Source organism: Manis pentadactyla, chromosome 5, assembly GCF_030020395.1.
Source record: "Manis pentadactyla isolate mManPen7 chromosome 5, mManPen7.hap1, whole genome shotgun sequence".
NCBI lineage: Eukaryota > Metazoa > Chordata > Mammalia > Pholidota > Manidae > Manis > Manis pentadactyla.
The window spans coordinates 60,115,916-60,134,749 of record NC_080023.1 but is presented as its reverse complement, the minus strand read 5'-3'; the positions used below and the strand labels follow the sequence as shown (position 1 = coordinate 60,134,749).

General features: G+C 36.9%; 1 protein-coding gene across 3 annotated transcripts in view; it reads right to left on the bottom strand.

Moving 5' to 3' along the window:
* Nucleotides 1-17,474, bottom strand: part of LOC118933328 (alpha-fetoprotein-like) — a 47,763-nt gene extending 30,289 nt beyond the window's left edge. The window contains exons 1-7 of one of the 3 annotated variants that reach the window (XM_036927495.2): nucleotides 17,259-17,474; nucleotides 16,088-16,139; nucleotides 15,800-15,941; nucleotides 14,278-14,489; nucleotides 11,152-11,284; nucleotides 8,293-8,390; nucleotides 6,092-6,221 (exon numbers count right to left, since the gene is read on the bottom strand). In XM_036927495.2, coding sequence (XP_036783390.2) covers nucleotides 6,092-6,221; nucleotides 8,293-8,390; nucleotides 11,152-11,284; nucleotides 14,278-14,489; nucleotides 15,800-15,941; nucleotides 16,088-16,139; nucleotides 17,259-17,343 — 852 coding nt within the window. In that variant the 5' untranslated portion in view covers nucleotides 17,344-17,474. The remainder of the gene's footprint in view (nucleotides 1-6,091; nucleotides 6,222-8,292; nucleotides 8,391-11,151; nucleotides 11,285-14,277; nucleotides 14,490-15,799; nucleotides 15,942-16,087; nucleotides 16,140-17,258) is intronic. The other 2 variants (XM_036927494.2, XM_036927496.2) reach the window with 2 other exon arrangements.
* Nucleotides 17,475-18,834: the final 1,360 nt, after the last annotated feature.

Genomic DNA, 18,834 nt, shown 5'->3' with positions numbered 1-18,834 from the left:
GTCGTTTTTGTTTAAAATGTATGAAAACTTCCTGCCTTGGTCATTTCGTTAGGTGCCAGTTTCATTATTGGGCCTCCCTTCTGTTTGCAGGAGGTTAAAATTTGTTTTTTTCTCCTGTTAATATGTCTCGGGTCAAATTGATTCTTAGACCACTGAGAAGAACTTTAAAGCATAGAGGAAAATTCTTCCTCTCCTATACTACAACACTTACATATTTTACTCAATTATTATGCATATATACACACAAATATGCTCATCTCTACTTAGGTGGAGAGTTAGGTAACAAGCAACAGTAATAATACATTATAATAGAAGTTGTAAGAGAAGTGCATATATGATGCTTTGGAAGTAAAAGGAGTCTGGCAATCCAGGCCAGATGAATGTCAGAATGAAAATGCTGAGCAGTTTAAATTTAGAAGGGCAAATAAAAGTGAGTTGTACACAAAAGAAGAGGAAGAGCATTGTTGAATCATTCATCTTTATTTATAAACAATCAGACGTGAGAGAACATGACATATTTGGGAAACAATACATAGAATATTTAGAGGTTACTGAGAAAATTTAGTCAAGAAATGATGAGGCTGGCCAAATGAGTGGTTGGGTAAACTTCTGAGGCAGAATGGACAAGATTTTAATTTTAATCAACAGTAATGAGATTGGAGGCAGGGGTAAGGTGAGGACAAAGAATCCAGAATGACATACAAGACTGGGTTGATGGCAGCGCAGTTACCTGAAATTATATTCAGGAGAGAACAGGTTTGAATAGAATGGTTCAAAAGGGAAACCAGAGTTCACTGTTGGAATATAGAGTTCAGATGGTTTAAGACATCTTTTAGGCATCTACATGGGGATTTTCTCTAAGCAGTTGAGACATCAGATTAAACACTCAGGAAAGAAAAATGGCCTGAAGGTCTAGATCTAAGAGTGGTGAACTGAAGGCACATCATGGGGTCAGGTTGAGCCCATACTGGAGAGGTGCACATTAGTTAGGTGACTGGCATGCTCTCAGTGGCTTAATAGAATCACGTTTGTTTCTTTCTCCATAAAGTTCTACTGAGGAGGGAGGTTTGTTGCCTCTAGGCTGTAGTTCTGGGAACCAGGCTGACAGAGGCTGTGTCATCTCCAGCCTGTGGTTTCTAATATTGCTCTAGCACTTGGGTGTTTTGATCAGATTTTTACGGGCCAGGTCTAGAAATGGCATACATCCCTTCTGACAGAATTCAGTCAGGTTGCCCCACCTAGTTATGCGACAGGCAGGAAATGTAGTTCATGGTCCAGCAACTAATCTAGACTATGGAAAGGGAGAGTGAATCCTTGCTGTGGCTAGTTATCTGGCATTGTATGTATAAAATAAGAAAGCAATGGGTCAAGAACAGATATATTGGAAATGCTATTTTTTAAAGGTTGGTGGGAGAGGGGAAGAAAAATTGATGAAAGAAACTGCAAAAATACAGTCATTCAAAGTAGATGAAAAACTTCTACCATTTATTGTCTTCTAGACAGCATCTTTGCAGTCCTCAGTGGGAAAATTAACTAATGTAGTGGCTGACAGCAGCAATTAAAGTTAGACAGCTAAATTCTAATCCTGGCTTTGCTACTTCCCAGCAGTGTGACTAGGCAAGCCACTTTACCTATTTGTGCCTTAGTTTCCGAATCTATAAAATCGGGAGAAAATGATAGTTACATCCGAAGGTTGAGCAAATTAAATGAGTTATTAACTGTTAAAAACAAATAGAGGTGTCCAGCACAGTGTAAGAACTAAAAAATTGTTTGTTAAATTAAAGTGAAATCCTTAGAATTAGTGCCTGGCACACAGAAAACATTTTTTAAAAGTTAGTACTATAGCAATTACTATACAATCCCAGAATGCTGGCCCAATAGTGTCTTGAAGTAAAAGAAAAAGAGAGAAACCTTACCATGTAAAATTGAATTATGCTGAATGAATGATTCAATAGGCTGATAAACTTATTCATTTATATTGCTTAATATTAAAAATTCATATCTATTACAAGCATGTTCAGTTTTTGAGCTGATATGATGCGAAGCATCATGGACTGATATAAGCACTGATAAAAATGGAAAACTTTCTAGGACACAGCTCAAATGTATATGATCTATACACTGAAAAGCATTAGAAAGAAAGCATTAGGAGAAACAGTCTAAACAAAAGAAAATTAAGTCATTAAAAATAAACAGTGTAATATAGTATGTAAAGAAATGATAGTTCAACTGAAATAATGATTTTAACAAATTTATTGAAAATGAGTATAAATAAACTAGGAAGTAAACCCAAACAACTGAGATAAAAGCAACTAAACAAACCCAAGAGAATTAATAAAATTCAAAGGAAGAAACCCAATAGAATTGATAAGAAGTCCAAGAACTTTGTCTTGTTGTCTTGAAGAAGACCAATAAATTAAATAGTCCCTTTGCAAAGCTAATTAACTGAAGGAGAAAACACAAATACATGGGGAAAAGGAGTTAAATTATATAACTGATGTTTTAAATTATCAAATAATAATATTATGTAGAACTCTACATTTCTAAGTGAGAAAATGCTAATGAAAGAGGCATCTTAAAGGAAAATGTATATTGTAAAAGCTGACAAAAAATAAGTACAGTTGATTCTCATTATTCACAATAGTGAATACTGAATGACCAACCCTAGGGGGAATAGAAGAATAGGTTCCTGCAAGCCTCTCATCACATTTTTTGTCAACAGTCAACAGATGAAGACATAATCTTGTTTTATGTGTTTCCATTTAAAGACATCTTATTTCATATGCATTGCTGATTTATTAACATTGAACTCACAGCCACCAGCACTGTAACTCATGCATGAACGAAGTTTATCTAACACATTTTTTTCTTTGTATGGCACATCATGACCTCTTTGAGCTTAGGAACATGAGACAACACTTCACCATACTTGGGGGCCATTTTAAACAGGCTAAGCCTCCAATAAGAAAACACAAAAATGTGAAAATATGGTACTAAGTAGACCACAAAAAAAGAACACCTATTTGCAGTATTGAGAGCTGAAACAAGAAGGAAGAGCATGGCCTTGTTCCATCTCAGCTGGGACTATATTCAACAGGCAACTCCAATTTTCCACAACTCAGAGGGTGCACAAGTCTGTGAATACCCACAGAAGTGCTGCGAGTATTAACTTCGGGATTACAGATAAATTTGGGCAAGTAGGAGAATTCACAAGTAAAGAATTCATGAATAATGAGGATCAATTGAAAAGTATTAAAATGAATTTGTAGCAAAAAAATGCAAAAGCCTTCATACCAATTACTATCACAATCCCTGCTCCAGTTTGATGGACAAGTTCTGTCAGAGTCACAGCATGGTCTCGACACTATTTAAGTTATTTCAGAGATTTCAAGAGGAAAAAGTTTCTAATTCATCTTTTGGAAGTTAGCAGAACAACATACCAAAACCTGAAAAATTACATGCCAAAAAAGAAAGTTCTAGATCATTCTCATATCTACACATAAATGCAAAAATTTGAAATTATATATATGATATATAATAATATAGTAAAATGAGACTGACTTGAGCAATGTAAAGATGGTTAAAATTAATAAATATTTTTGTATAATTCATCAATGAATAAATCAAACAATAGAAACCAAATCATCATCCTAAGAAAGCAAAAGAACATTTACTAATGCTCAGATACATCCTACAATAAAAATAAAACAACTTCTAAAATAGAATAAAAAGTCTCTTAAGACATAAACAATATTTTTTTCAAGCCAATAACTCTAAAACTGTTCCAGAGCAGTCTATAATTATTTCATATTGTTTGTGAATACTAGCCAATACAATCAAATAACTATAGACTGTTCTGGCATTCCTACCGTAGTGTAGACTATAATGGCAGCTATTCTGGAGTTCATGGTTTGGCATGTTTATGTGTCATGTCTTATGTATTGTTATGTGTTATGATTTTAGAGATTCTGTTTTGTTTTGTTTTCTTTTAATTAGGATTGATTCTGTCAGACCCTAAAATTCCCTTTACTCTTCCCCCAAACTCACCTAATCTCCATGCAAATAGGATTCTGATAGCCTGTCCTGAGGAACCAGCACTTCTTCTGAGTATTCAGGATAGTATTCTTTCCAGTACCATTTAAGTTTCTTGCATACAAAAAAAAAAAAATTTTAGCAAACAACCTCATATTGCCTGTCTCCAGGATGGAATCGGCAGTGGCAGCTGCTACCTTTCCGAGTCCTAGAGCTGAACAGCACTGACCTCAGACGTGAGAACTGCAATGGCTGCCAAAGAAAAGCTGTGGTCTGACCCCAAATCTATTTGAGTAACATTTGACGACTTAGAATCCTAGGGTTTCTACCGAGTGTTCGATTCAGTGATTTTCATTTTAATTCCAGTTGTCATGCACATCTCTTAATCTGCTGTATAATGGAACTAAAATGGTTGAGGGTACTGTTAATGTTCATAAAAGTCATGGATTTCTCCATGAAATCATGATTTCAGTCTTTCTTTGTTTCTGGGGTTTTTCTTTTATCATGATGAATATTATTCAATTTTTAACTTGAAGAATAGATAGAAACATGTCTTGTGTGATTTACCAAAGTCTCATCAGGTTTTGATAGTCTGATTTTTTCCTTCTCTGGGATTCTGAAATTTTCCACTGAATGTGGGCAGGTATGTTCTATGCTGTCCATGCCCCTGTGCCTTACACTCCTTGATACACATTTCTGTCTTGATTCCTTCTTCTTTCCTCCAGGCTAATGTGGCCTGTGGGTATAGGTTGCAATTCTGGCTTGTTTGAGATTAAAAGATGTGTGAAATAAAGAAAAGCTAACCACTACACTAGGGACCGCAGAAAAGATGTCTAAGGCCTAGTATTGAAAGGTTTCATTAATTCTGGGGATCTCAAAATGGCCATGCATGAAAAATGAAAAGAAAAAGAAAGAAAAAAAATTACTGTTATCTGAGTTAAATGTTAGACAAATAGCATGTGCATTTCTGTTAAAGGACAGCAAAATGTCCATCTCCTTATTTCCTTGGGATCCAGATGCCTGCCAGGATGAATATTGACCCCAGTGCTTTCCTTTGCAAAACTCATCTTATGTAAATGAAATGTACACCTTTCAAATTCAGTGACTCTTGCCTATCTTCTCAGGGATATAAAACCTTTGTATGGCTTAGATATTTGGATTCTATCTCCTACTGGTAGGAATTATATCCTTCTGGGTCTAGATCCAAATTTTGGCTCAAATAAAACTCTGTCTTTTATTTTAAAGTGATTTATTGAATTTTTCCTTGACAATTCAATGCAATGTAATCCCAATTTGGAAGGAGATTAGAGGCTATCTCTAAACATTTAAAAATGGCAGAATAAAATGAAGTAGGAGAGGATGATGGAGAAAAGGAAGGAAGGAGGGAGGAATAGGACAATGGGGAGAGGGAGGAAGAAAAATCTGTTGCCATAGAATGGTAATACTGAGAAATGATGACTACTTTTTTAGATTTTTTGCAGGTTGTGTTTGTTCTCCTCAGTTCTTGTCCCCACTGCAGCAAAGAATTGAAAGGCAGACACAGTACCGGAGCAGAGGAAAACTTATTTGAATACACTCCAAGGGAGGAGTGGGCCAGAGTCAAGGTAGACAAAGGCCCCCATCGGTCAGGCGGGAGGCCTTTCTATTGCACTCAGGCTCCAAGGCACCACTTTGATTGACAAGGTGGGGTTATTGATTGACGGGTCCATCTATACAGCCATCCCTCTCACTGAGCATGTCCTTTCCTATGATGAGGCATATTCTGAGCAATTCTTAGTTTTGTTCGATTGTGCTCACACTGGCATCAGGTTGGGACTGGTTTGGCCTGGTCCTGATAGGCAGAGAAGTTACCTCCCTGCAAAGCCTGTGCTGTCTTCACATGGGACCCCTACCTGGGCAGTTTGGGCAGTTTTTCCTTGAATTTTATCTTCCCCTTTCCCGGCTCCTCATGTCTATCTTCCTACCTAACAGATTCATTATATACCACTGCCACCTTTATTTAAAAATTGCAAGTATTTTAAAGGCTGAAGTTGAGTTTTAAGAAAAGAGAGGATCTTACCCTGCCAAGCACACAGGCTGCTGTATTTCCTTCACAACAGGTCTGATGCAGATTTTTAACATCCACGGCCAGTTTGGCAATTTCAGAAAAGCTAGCTTTAGGTTGTTTTTTAGTCAGCAGAACCAATACCCTGGAAAGAAAAAGAAATATATTTTAAATTGTATTTTGAATTCCTTCAAAATTAGTTCTAGTTCCTCCAGTAACTTAAAGAATAGAAACACTGTGGGTAAAATTGCAGAATTTCCAGAATCTCTCTCCTGGCCTTAGTGCATCTCCACACACAATAGGTGTTTTCAAGGGGTGAAGAGAAATCGTCCATCTCCATATCAGTAAGTAATTACAATGGCAAGGGAAGGCTTATCTGGACCGGAGAGGTTGGGTAGAGCTCTCTTATTCTGCAGCCAGGTTGAGAGAGATGCAGGACGACTGCTTACAAGAAATAAATGGGTTTCTCCCACTTTATTTCTCCTTTTGACTGATTTCAGTTTCAAAGGTATTTTGCCCTGGGATTTTCCCCTAAAATTAAACATTTACAAATGTACGGTGAAGAGAGTATATTATCAATGCTTTGTATTTCTTCAGTGTGAGTACCCAGGTTCTCACAAAAATCTAACTCACAAAAGGAATTGAACATGATTCAGTTCATAATCATGTAAAATATAGTCATTTTCATCATTTAAATTATCACTTAAAGAAGTTGAGTTGCTTAGATTGGTAATTTGGAAATTTGTCTGACCTGACTTTCCAAGTAAAATTCTCCATCATAAAGAACAGTGATTATAGGAGGGGAGGCTTGGGTCTCCCTTGTCCCTCTCTGTTGACAACTGAGCAACATTCCTGAAATTTCTCTGACAATAGGGAAAATGGGCCTCCCATATAAAGAACTGAGTTTCCAGGCAGCCCAATGTTGTCCTAGTGAGACAGGGACCGTGAGTGTAGTCAGAGAAGGGTGAGGGCCTCTGGAAAAAGACCCCTACCAAAACTCCATATTAAACAATTAAACAAAACAGAGTCACATTAATTCTCGAAAGTAAAATATCAAACTAAAAATATAAGCATTCTTCAGTGAAGATTAGTTAAAACTAAAAAGCCAGGAGTAACTTAGCCTGGAATGTTTGAACATCTACCAGATAAGAAAACACCTCAGCATAACCCATGTCTTGTTTGTATCAATTAAGTAAAGCTATTGTAAAATTTACTTTAGCCTGCTAAAAAGTCCAATTTATCTTTAACTTTACCCGGATGCTGCTTTTCCTCCTCCAGCCCTAATCAAGTCAATAACTCAGCTCACCTTGAAAGCAAAACAATCAGCCTTGACTGATATGCTCCCAAACCAAGAAACTGCTACTCTGAGAAAGGATCAAAACAGTAAATTTCTTATGTTAACTCTACAATAGTCTAGAAAACTGATAAGAAACTTAGTGTCTCTTCAAAGATAAACATTTAGAGACCATCTGGTAGGATCTACATCCCTAGCTCTTTGTCTCTCAGCCACCTATAAATCCCCTAGACAACGCACCACCCCGGGCTCTCTTGTTCCCTTTTGGCTCATGCCAGGAGCTCTGTCTGTCCTCTCACTGTCTCTCTCAATAAAAGTCTCCCTGGCTCTCCTACCTTGACTGTTTGCTAAGTTCATTCTTCGACTCTGCAAACAAGAACCCCAGTATCACTAGGTTAGAGAAGAAGGTAATATAAGAAAAATGCACGTCTTCAGGGGTAAACTTGGACAGAAACACAATCTGGGCCAGGAAACTGAGTAACACCAAATTTCCCAACTCCTCTATACCCAGCCCAAAAAACACAACTTGCTTTTTCTGTTCTCCAGGACACTGGAACCAAATCTTTCCTGTTTTCCGAGAGAAAAGAATACCCTCTGTCTTCTAGCCTTTCTCATGCGGGACAACGAAGTGCCAACATCTGAATGCATAGAAACTAGTTCACGGAGGAAGAAACTAAGGCATTCGAGCAGATGGAAGAAATGGAGGCAGGAAATACTGGGGGGAGATGAGGCTCAATCATGCCATTTCACACACAGCCCTACATGTGTTATTGGCCAGGCAAGTAGCACACGTGTAGAGAAAGAAGACATGCTTGTACTGAGAGACATTATTTAAAAAAAAGATAAATGATTTTTCAAATGAGTTTGCTCTAACGGGTTGATAGAGCAGCAGCAAAATCCACAATCTGAAGAGGTGACTTACACTGCTTTTGCTACGTTGTGACTGAATTTAATCCCAATTTCACATAAATGATGATGTCTCAAAGATATTTCTCTAATGTACGTTCTGATGGGTTCGAGCTGTAATTAGAAAAACAACCTATATGGTAGTAACAGAAAAAGTTAATCTTGACATTAGTGAAGAATAGAAAAAACTAAAAATTGTGTTATCTCCTCAAAATTAGAAAGTTTTTATTGTCTTATTTAAAAGAGGCCAAATGCGAAAGATAATGTATGTGTTTTTGAAAAAATAACATCTTACTTCCCCAGAGATCATTTGTTCTAGAACCTTAACTTCTTGGAATATAAATGAGAACAAGAAAGTGAGCAAACAAAGGTCAGAGAACCACTAGAATAAATTTCAGTGTTGTCTTTGAGTTGTACTTTGGTTTATTCAAGTTATTGACCCTGTCATCTTGGACACACCTTCTCCTGTTTATTTAAAATATATGCTCCAGTTTCACAATATATTATAATATGTCCCCCCAAATACATTCATATTCTTTAACCTAGGATTTTTCCTTTTGAAACTCTTACAAATGAATTTTTCCAAGTAAATAAAAACACAATTATGCAAAAGAACAAGTATGTTTTGTTACAATAGCAAAATTTTGGAGATAAAATTTTCAACAGCAGAGTGATGGTTAAGGAATTAATGGCACATTAATTTGTAAAAAATGTTTACTTCTAATAAAAAGTAGGTATGTTTAAATCTTTGATCAAAACTATATATTTCATGTGATCACAGCAACATACAAAATAAAATCTGTGAATGGAAAAATAAATGAAAGGAAATATACCAAAATTGGCATCTCTCTGTGGGGTGCAAGTGAAAGTAATATTTTTAAATTTCATAACAATTCTATGTTTTCACTTAATACATATATGGACCTGATATTTATTTTGGGTAACTGCAACTATTTTTTCAAAAAAGTTAGAAAATGTTAACAAAGGCAATATCCAAACCACAGAATTGGCACAATAATAATTGTATTTTTAATTATACTTCCATAATTAGTTACACATTTAGTTTTATTTTATCCCTATTTTGTTGTATTATACTCATTTAAAATCTAATACAAACAAGCTTATCCACTTCAAGAGAGTCTCTGAAGGCTTAACTCATAAGCCACATGCTGTGATCATAGACACAATTTTTACATAAGAGGTTATGTAATTTTTTTCTGAAGAATGAGCAAGAACTGCTAGAAACAGACATCCTGGAGGCAGCAAGGCTGCAAACATCACAAAGTGAGGTAGGGGAGAAAAGAACTTTTAGCTAACTTCAAAGCATCTGCTCGTGCTTAACATTATAGGGGCATTTTATACATTAAGGAAAAATTTCCACTGAGAAGGGTTAAGATTAAGAAAACTTTAAGAAAACTTTGTAAACTAAAATAGTAAGCACAAGTTACCTAAAAAACTATCTCTATGAAAAAGCTCATTCTTCAGAAATGCAGGTAATGAGACGTAAGTTTGCGTGATCACCTGTTTTTGTTAATGAACATGAAACTGAAAAAAAATAGTCTGCTCTGCTTAGGAACTCAGAACTGTCTTCTGAAGGAATTGGAGAACACCAAGGGACAAACAGGGAGGGAGGTAAGAAATGGATACAAATGGCTTTAGTGATAATAGCTGTAATTTTTGAGTACTCAGTAGAAACTTTAGATACATTATTTAATTTCTTACACAAGGTAAGAAGACCATAAGGAGCCCAATAGGAGATATAGATTTAGAGGAGTAAAAAAATGGGGGTTGAGAGGAATATGAGATAAATTCTCACAAAAACAGTATGGAAAAAGCGACACTGCCTTTAGCTTTGAGGAATTCATAAAAATGATTATCAAACTGCTCATGTCAGTACAACCTTTGGGAAATCCATCTGGTGCCCTCTTAGTAAGTATGGTTATTTCATGTTGATATTTAGAACCTTTAATGAGTGTAAAAAGTATTTTATCATGGAGCTAATCACTAATTTACATCTATTTGATGAAGGAGAAAAGACCACATGGTTAAAATTAAGCATGGCAGATTGTTTTCAAAGATGGCTACAGGGATATGTTCTAGTCCATGCTCTTATTACAACGAGATTTTAACAATCTTCCCATCAAGAGGTACAGTGTATATACTGTCCCCTTCAAACTGGTGAGGTTTTATGGTGTTTCAACCATTGGAGTGTGGAAGAAGTAACCTCTGAGGCTAGGTCACAGAAGACCGGCAACTTCTGCTTTATCCGCTAGCACCGTCATTTTAAAGCCTCTGGCTGTATGCAAACTGCCTGACTGCCCTGAGGTTATTACCGTGCTGCGAGGAATCCCAAATTGGCTAAGGCTGAGAGACCACATGGACAGGCCCTGAGATTACATGAGAAAAAGAGATCTTCAACCAGCCCCAGGTGCTTAAAACCAATCTCCTTCCCCCACCCCACCCCCACCGTGTCCCCTAACCCCCATCCCAGATCCTGCCATTGTCCTACAGTAACCACACAAAAGATCATGAGCCCGACCTGCCCAGGTGATCCCTTCCAGAAATCCTGACCCACAGATCATGAGAGTACAATGACTGCTGTTGTGAATCACTAAATTTAGGGGTATGTTATTATGCAGTAACTGGAATATTAAATATTTATTATGAAGTAACATCTATGCTAGATGCCCAAATTGTAATGACTAAATGAACTGCCTAGGCATCTTGTTAAAATGAAGCCTTATTTAGTAGATCTGGAGAAGAGTTTCAGATTCTGCATTTCTAACAAGCTGCCAGGTGATGGACATGCTACTGGTCCACAGTCCATACTTCCATAGCAAGGCCCTAAATAATAGCTAACATACAAATGCTTTACCTTTATCTGGAAACATTCAGACTTATTTTCTTCTTGGCAACATGACTGAATTGCTGTTTCATAGCAAGCAGACATGGTCAGAATAGTGGGTCCATACAAGAATGGATGCTTTCTAGAAGTTTCATAAATGTTCCTGTAATTGGACAAACACAAAAATTGTGTAATTTGGAATTCAAGAACATGTACTGACACTGTTTCTTAAAAACTTAGGATTTATTAAGTTTTGTTCAGAAAACTTCTAGAATTTCATGGAGATAAAGATGAGGTATCACAGTAGCTAAATGCATCAGGTGTTCTCCATGGACAGAGCACTGTGCGGTTAGTCACATATTCCCTAAATGCCCATGAAGTGAACAGCCTTCCACATTGGTGGGAAAAGAAAATGAATAATTAACACTTTTCATTTTTATATAAAGAGTAGAAGGTAGAAAGTTCAACAGGCTAAACTGAATTTACAAATAAAGGATTGTACAACTGGTGCAGGGAAATTAGTTAGAAGCTATTGGTGAGTGGAGAAGTATCTTTCAAGATCATCCAGAAGTTCTTCCTAGACTCAGAAAATCAACGCCATTTCCTCCAAGATGAATCACTCAGTATTTTAGTTTGTTCCTAAATACTCAGTCTTTATGTGCATCTCTAATTCATTCCTCACACACATTAGAGTCTGGGCATCAGATCTGCCCTTTACTTACAATCATATCTCCTCATAGAATTTTGCAAACTTGTTCAAAACACCCCCCATGCTCAAAATTACCCATCAAAATTTGACATTACAGGCAATAACTGGCTTGATGCTCACACAAATCCATTTTATCTTTCCATGTGCAAACGTACACTATTTTTCCAGCCTCCTGGCAGTTAGATTGGGAACATGTAACTGAGTTCTGGCCAAAGAGATATGAAGGAATGTGCTATACACCACTCGGCTTGGCTCGTAATGCCTTTGCCAGGTTCCCTACTCTTCCTTTTCCTGTTTCACAGTGACCTAGGAAGCACGTGTTCCAAATAATACAGCTCCAAGATGGAAACATCTTGCATTCCTGAGTTACCCCTTGAAGAGAATTGTCAGAAGCTCAGCTAGGTTGGAGAGAGGGCTGAGATGTCAAGAGTCAGAGTAACCAATAAAGACAAAAAGCCAAAATGAAAGTAACAGTTGAGGCTTAAATCACTTACTGGAATAGTACCAGCAAGGACTAAACTGGAAAGTGGCGTCTCCACTACCCTCCCGCCCAACCTCCCCAACACCCCTCGTGGACCTGAAGCAGTCAAGAATCAGATGTATCACCACAAATATGAGGATGGCTTGCTCCTGAAGGAGCCTCAAACAGACACTCCTGAAATTTTATGGACCCTGGGGCAATGGGGAAGGAGAGGGGAAGGGCTGGCAGAGGGAGTCCTGAATACCGAGTCCAGGTGCAGAAGTTTCTCCCACCTAATCTTTGAGTTTCAATAAGGAAGTCTCAGCAGAGGACTTGAGGAGGGCCTCTCTTGCACCCCCTAAAGAGAGGTCTCCAAATGCAGGCCCCCTGGGCTAGGAAAGCAGCCACGGGCAGGAGCAGAAGCAGCCAGGGGCCTGAGTCCTGGACTGCAGTGCCTTAGGAGGCTGCCGTTCCTGCCTGTGCACCAGCTCGGGTGTGGGAAGGGCAGCCACCTCCTGGGGACTGTCATTTGTAACTGCCTACTGACAGACCTGAAAAAAATCACACACAGTTTGCCACCAGGAGCTCCTGGACTCCTCAAGAATCACTGAAGAGAACCACCCAGTTTAGACTGGGATATGAGTAAGAAAGAAATCCTTGCTGAATTAAGTCACTGAATCTTTAGGAGATCTTGTCACCAAGCATAGCCTAGTCATCCCATTTATTGTAGTATTATTCCTAATAAAGGTTTAAGATGTAATGTCTACAAAGTAGGCTTATGTTACCTGAAAAACAGTCGTAGTTTTCACCTTTAAAGAGATAATGGGGTAGGTGATAAAGAACAGGGCCTTGGTTCATGTTTTGACAACTGCTTCCCACCCCCAGTTCCTTAGATGATACATAAACATTCCTGTAGCTTTCCCAACTCCAATCCTTCTTGGGATGCCAATTAAGGATACAACCATTGAAATCTAGTCAAATGATGAGCTTGCTGCTGTTTCCCTCCCTGTAACTACTGGGAAAGCAATTACACCTCACCACTAATGCCCAGCCCCCTGGCCCTTGGTCCTTTCCCCCTAAGTGGTTGGGGCCACCTAATTTCTTCCTGAAAGCTCAGTAATTCCTGGGGAAATTCCACTCTTATATGGGTAAATTAAAGGAGTTTATGTTATTCTATTCAGCATCAAGACACCCTGTCTGCTCATTCATCTCTGTTCTAGAGTTTCATGCCTAAAATGTGAAATCAAATTAGTACCATGCTCCTTGTATTCTAGATCCAGCAATTAAATCTTTGCCTTATTCCTGTCTTGATAAGATGGCCAGAACTGCATCCTTTGAGAACTGAAGTCCTGTATTTATCTTATTTCTACCTCTTTGGGTATTGTTTTCCTGACTCTAAACCCAGCCACTTGCTCACACCACACTCTGAATACATAGACTTCCATGTTAACCAAGAAACCAAGATATGAGCCTGCCTACCTATTTGCTATAACGTTATCCACTCCAGGTGGGAATCATCTAAATCCACAATTGTTGTTTATTCGTAGGTTCTCATTGACAGACACTATCCCCATGCCTGTCAGATACGTCCCTGCTATCCCCTGATGAGCCTCCTAAATGCCAGCCCCTTGCCAGAGCTATTATCTGGTCTCTGTCCCCAGTACTACATTTACTATGCTGCTCACTTGACTATACTTTTCAACATCATTAGCTATTGACCTGGCCAATCTAACCCTTACGGAGATGGGTCCTTTACAGGTTCTGGCCATTTTTAATGTTTATAGCATGGCCATTTCCATGCCCCACTGGATTCACTACAACCATAATTTTCATTCTAAGAGAAAGAAAATACATTATAGCTCAAATTTTCATTTTAATTCCACGTAACACAGCATTGTGTTCTCCAAGGCTCTTATATAAAAATGATCTGTCTTCAAACTTGGAAAATACTCTTCTTCAAAGACAACAGCAGGGAGTAATGACTTACCTCTCCTTCATTGACACTTGATTCTCTTTGTCCATCTCACAGATCTGCTCAGGATTTGGGATTTGGAATATATCATTGTAACCTGCATCATCTTTTTTGTTTAAAAGGAAGCACTTGAGTCTTGCTGTGTTGTTTATATTACAACACTCAGAAAACAGATGTTTGTCAGCCATTCCTTGATTGTTACAAACATGCTCCAGGAAGACAGTCATCTATAGAAGGAAATAATACTTAAAGGGGAAGTGAGTGTGGTCTATATTCCTAACTACAGGAAAGTTAAGGAATTATTATAAGGAAAAGGCAATGGAGTGCATCAATTTACACTTTGTATCAGAAGTCCCTGGATGTAGCTCTTTTGAGCAAAAGCCTTTTTAAGTTTCTAACTCTAAATTCCTACATGCTGGACATTGACCAAAGAGAACTTATCATTCTCTCCTTTCTTGTGTAATTGCTTCACTTTCATATAATTAATAGGTATTAAAATATATACTATCCAAGATGTCCAGGGCATAAAGAAGTCTAGGTATTTTTAATGAGAACCATTCACTAAGAAATAGATGGTAGCTTGCTTTCCTTGCTTCCTAATTGTTTTTAGTTTGGTTTCTGTGGGAACTTATTTTAAGAATTGAACTCAGGCAATGTGTATTCAGTCTTAAAAAATCAAATGGAAATGTAATAATTCAGTTATTTTTCAAATACTTTGGGGTGGCAGTAAATGTGTGGGATGCTATAAACCTGATATGTTTCCAGACTTAGGGGACAAAGGCAAAAAAAAAGGTCATCTTCTGAAGAAGAAATAAGAAAGAATCACTATAAAATAAGTAAGACTAGCAACTAACAAAAGACTTTATTTAAAATGTGTTTCTAATAAGACTGATAATTTTTCTATGTGTTCTTTGGAGTAGGTTTTAGCCTCAAGAAGAATACATTTTAAAAAAAACTAAAATAAAGAAGAAAACTACTCATTTGTATTTTAAGTTGTTTGGCATGAGAATAATTGTCCCCCAAAATATGTAGGTTATACAAATATGTTAGTGTTTACCAAGAATTTGCTAATCATACGATACACATATTTTAAAGGAGACAATAGTAATTCCCAATATTCTCTACTAACTGGGGGGAAAAAAGCCTAATATAATATCTATTTCTTTCTTCTTTTTCATATTCTCTTAGAAACTTTTTCAAGTTAGAACTTTAATTTCCCAGGAATTTTTATATGAAGATGTCAGACAATAGTATTCTAATGACAAAGGCAGAACAACCAATGTAAATTAACAAATTGGTATTTGAGGTTATAATTCATTCTCTTGGGTGTTTGGTTCTCAGAGTCTGATCTCCCAGGGATGAAATGATCAATTGTAGGTTTATAAACCTACAAAAAATATATCTTGAGTGTGAATCATGGGCACAGTGTTGCCTTAAAATCCCTTGCCTAATTATTCAACCCCCACCCCACATCATACATCTTTGGTTGCAATTTAGTTCAAAAAAGAGAGATAGAGAAAGACCATGGTTCACTTACCAGTTGGTGAGAGCATTCTGAAAGTGACTCATGTGACTTAAGGACCTTGCACTTCTCTGCAAGACCTACCAGCTCTTTAACTACAGTTTGTACTTCCTCATAAGTTGATTTCTGAAGAAACTGAGCAACCATAATGCTAGTGCTGAAACACAACATTTCTGTGAGTGTTGAAGTTAGAATCAAACCCTTTCCTTCCATTAGTCTTTGTTATATCACTGCCCCACTCCCCTCAAAATAATTTATGTGATTTCAAGTTTCAAACAAAAGAATATTGATAATAAAACTTACATATGTCTTAAGTTCTCCTCCAGATAATTCTGACTATTAATGTGCTGCAAGGCTAAAAAGAAATGAAATTGTATTTATATAAGAAGAAATTTTCCAAATTGAAATCTCCCTTTGCAATTCTGACATTTATATTTATTCACTCATAGATTTCCAGATCTATTTTTATTTATCTTTATAAATTTGAACAAATTGCCAGAATATATCTTCACTTGTTTTTGAACTGTATTCTGTGAGTGACTTATTTCTATTCAAATATATTGTGTAGTTAAAATCTATCAATAACCTATGATAAGTTGAATGTACTTGTATTGACACTTCGGAATTAATTAACTTGATGACTTGGTGTTTTAACTCTTTACATTAGAAGTTACCAACATACCCAGTGAACATTAATCAAATTAAAGTGTAGCATTGGGAATAAAAGTATAAACATTAACACTTTGCCAGGCTTAATTTGGCAAAGACAGTATCTCACACATCTTGGATTTGCCCACCATCTTCATCTTCATCATCTCCACTCACCACATATGCATACACATGTTCTCTATTGAAGCAATATCTTCCTTCTCATGCTAATAGTATTTAAAGAGCTTCAAAACTGTCTATTAAATAGGGAAACTGTTACTATTCACTATATTAGCATTGGGAAAGGCTTTGGAAACAGCTATTCTAAGTTCGACTCCAGTTCTCATACTTATTGTGGCCTTGGGAAAATAACTGAAGCTCTTAGAGTTTCTATTTCTCTATAAAATATAAATAAGTTCTGCAACATTGGGTGATTGTTAGGGTTAAATGAAAGTATATGTATGAGGCCCTGAATGCAGTGCCTGGCACATACTAGCACCAAATAATGTAGCTCATAATATCTTTCCTGCTACTGTAAACACTGTAACTCTATCTAAAATCATTCATCCAATTTCAAATATAAGTTTGAAATGTATAATTCTTCCACCTAGAGTGGAAAGCCAAAATGAGACCTTACATGTGTGGTGCCTCAGTGCATTAGCTCTCCTTCTATATCCGTTCCACAAGTTAATTTCTAGCAATTTTCAGTGAGTCTATTGAAGGTAATGAGCACTGAGAGAGATAAGCCTTCCATATATATTTTAGCAGTCATTATGCCTTATCTCCTGGCACGCGGAATGTATAAAGTGTAAATAGGATTCCCTACCTGCATCTAGTAAACTTCTCTGAAGAGTTTGACATTGAATGTAGCTGAAGAAAACAAGAAAAGATATGGATCTAATAGTCTTCATTATTTCAGATGAACTTTTATAGAAGATGATCTATCATTTGAGAGAACTGAAGAGTCCTTTTATATTCTTTTCCAGTAGTTACTATTAATAATTTACTTTTTCAGGCCACTGTGACCCTGATAAAACTGAAGAAATTCATGACAATGAAGAAATATTGTTGATGTTTAGCATTCATTAATGAATACTGGTTTTAAAATGAGATGGGTCAATCTACTTGAGTTTTTTCATGATTACACCATGTAGGCCTTGCAATAAAGTAACCAATAAACACTTTTGGTAAATATTGCATTTCCTGGAAATGCCTATTGACATGTACAAAGTCCTAAAGTGGCAGGGAAGAAGAAAAATACATATTACCTCAGATTCAAATACATGGTCAGAGCCCTAGGTCCAATTCTGGACACATTTTCAAGCCCCTAAAAAAGTCAGGAGCACAGGCTTTGAGAGCAAATGCAAGGGTATGGGACCTAATTGATTAGTACTTACTGTGAGTCTGGCACTTTATATGACTAAATTTAAATAGAAATATTCTTATTTCTTGAATAAGAAATTAAGACTCAGGGTTATGTAATTTGCTCATGGACTCACAAGTAGAAATTCAGGTCTGTCTTCAGAACCCACACCACCCATGAGCTGGATTCAGGCTGAGGTCCCAACACTCCTCAGCTATTGTCTGCTTTGTGTATCATCCAGTTCTTGAAACTTGGATAGGAAGCAGTTAATTATTAATTTTTTTAAAAATCTAAGATTTTTTTTAAAAAAACATCTAAGAAAACATAAATTCAAAATTTGTGTAAAGGAGAGTTCAGTAGTTTCTACTTTGACCATTCTTGTCCTCAGTTTCCTCATTTATAGATGGAGGGTTTGGACCAGATAATCTCTAAGGCTGGACAAAAATAACTTTCTATGGGAACCCTCCTCTCAGAATAGGAGATTCTTAAAAAACAAGAAAAGATGTTTCCTGGTGACTAATGGTGGAATTTAAGATTAAGCAAAAATAAGGGAATGGGTTTTGTGATTGGACTCAAAACCACAGAATTTGCTAAGATAGTAAGATCTTTTAAAATAAAAAATGGCAGGTATACAAGTGTAAGATGCAGTGATGATTTTTAATAAATACTATTTTCCCAGCAAACCTAATTCTTGTCCAAGTCACAGAAACAGAGTTTGAAGGAAACTTAGAAAGACAAGGACTGTATCCCCGGATCCCCCACCATTAGACTGGGGACTCCTCATGCACATGAAGTCTTGGCACTCATATTTACAAGAGGCTTATCACATTTATAACATCTCTAATACTAGAAAATTCTTTCTGCCTCAAGTCCAGGTATGTTCTATTCATCGGTATAAGTTCTGCCTGAGCAATATAGAGTAAGAGCAACTTGCCTTCATTCCAAACTCTCTCTTCTCCAGGCAAAATATGTCTTTGAATAAACCATTCCTCTCTCTCCTTTCCTCACATCGCTCTGGTTACATGATCGCTGTTGGTGT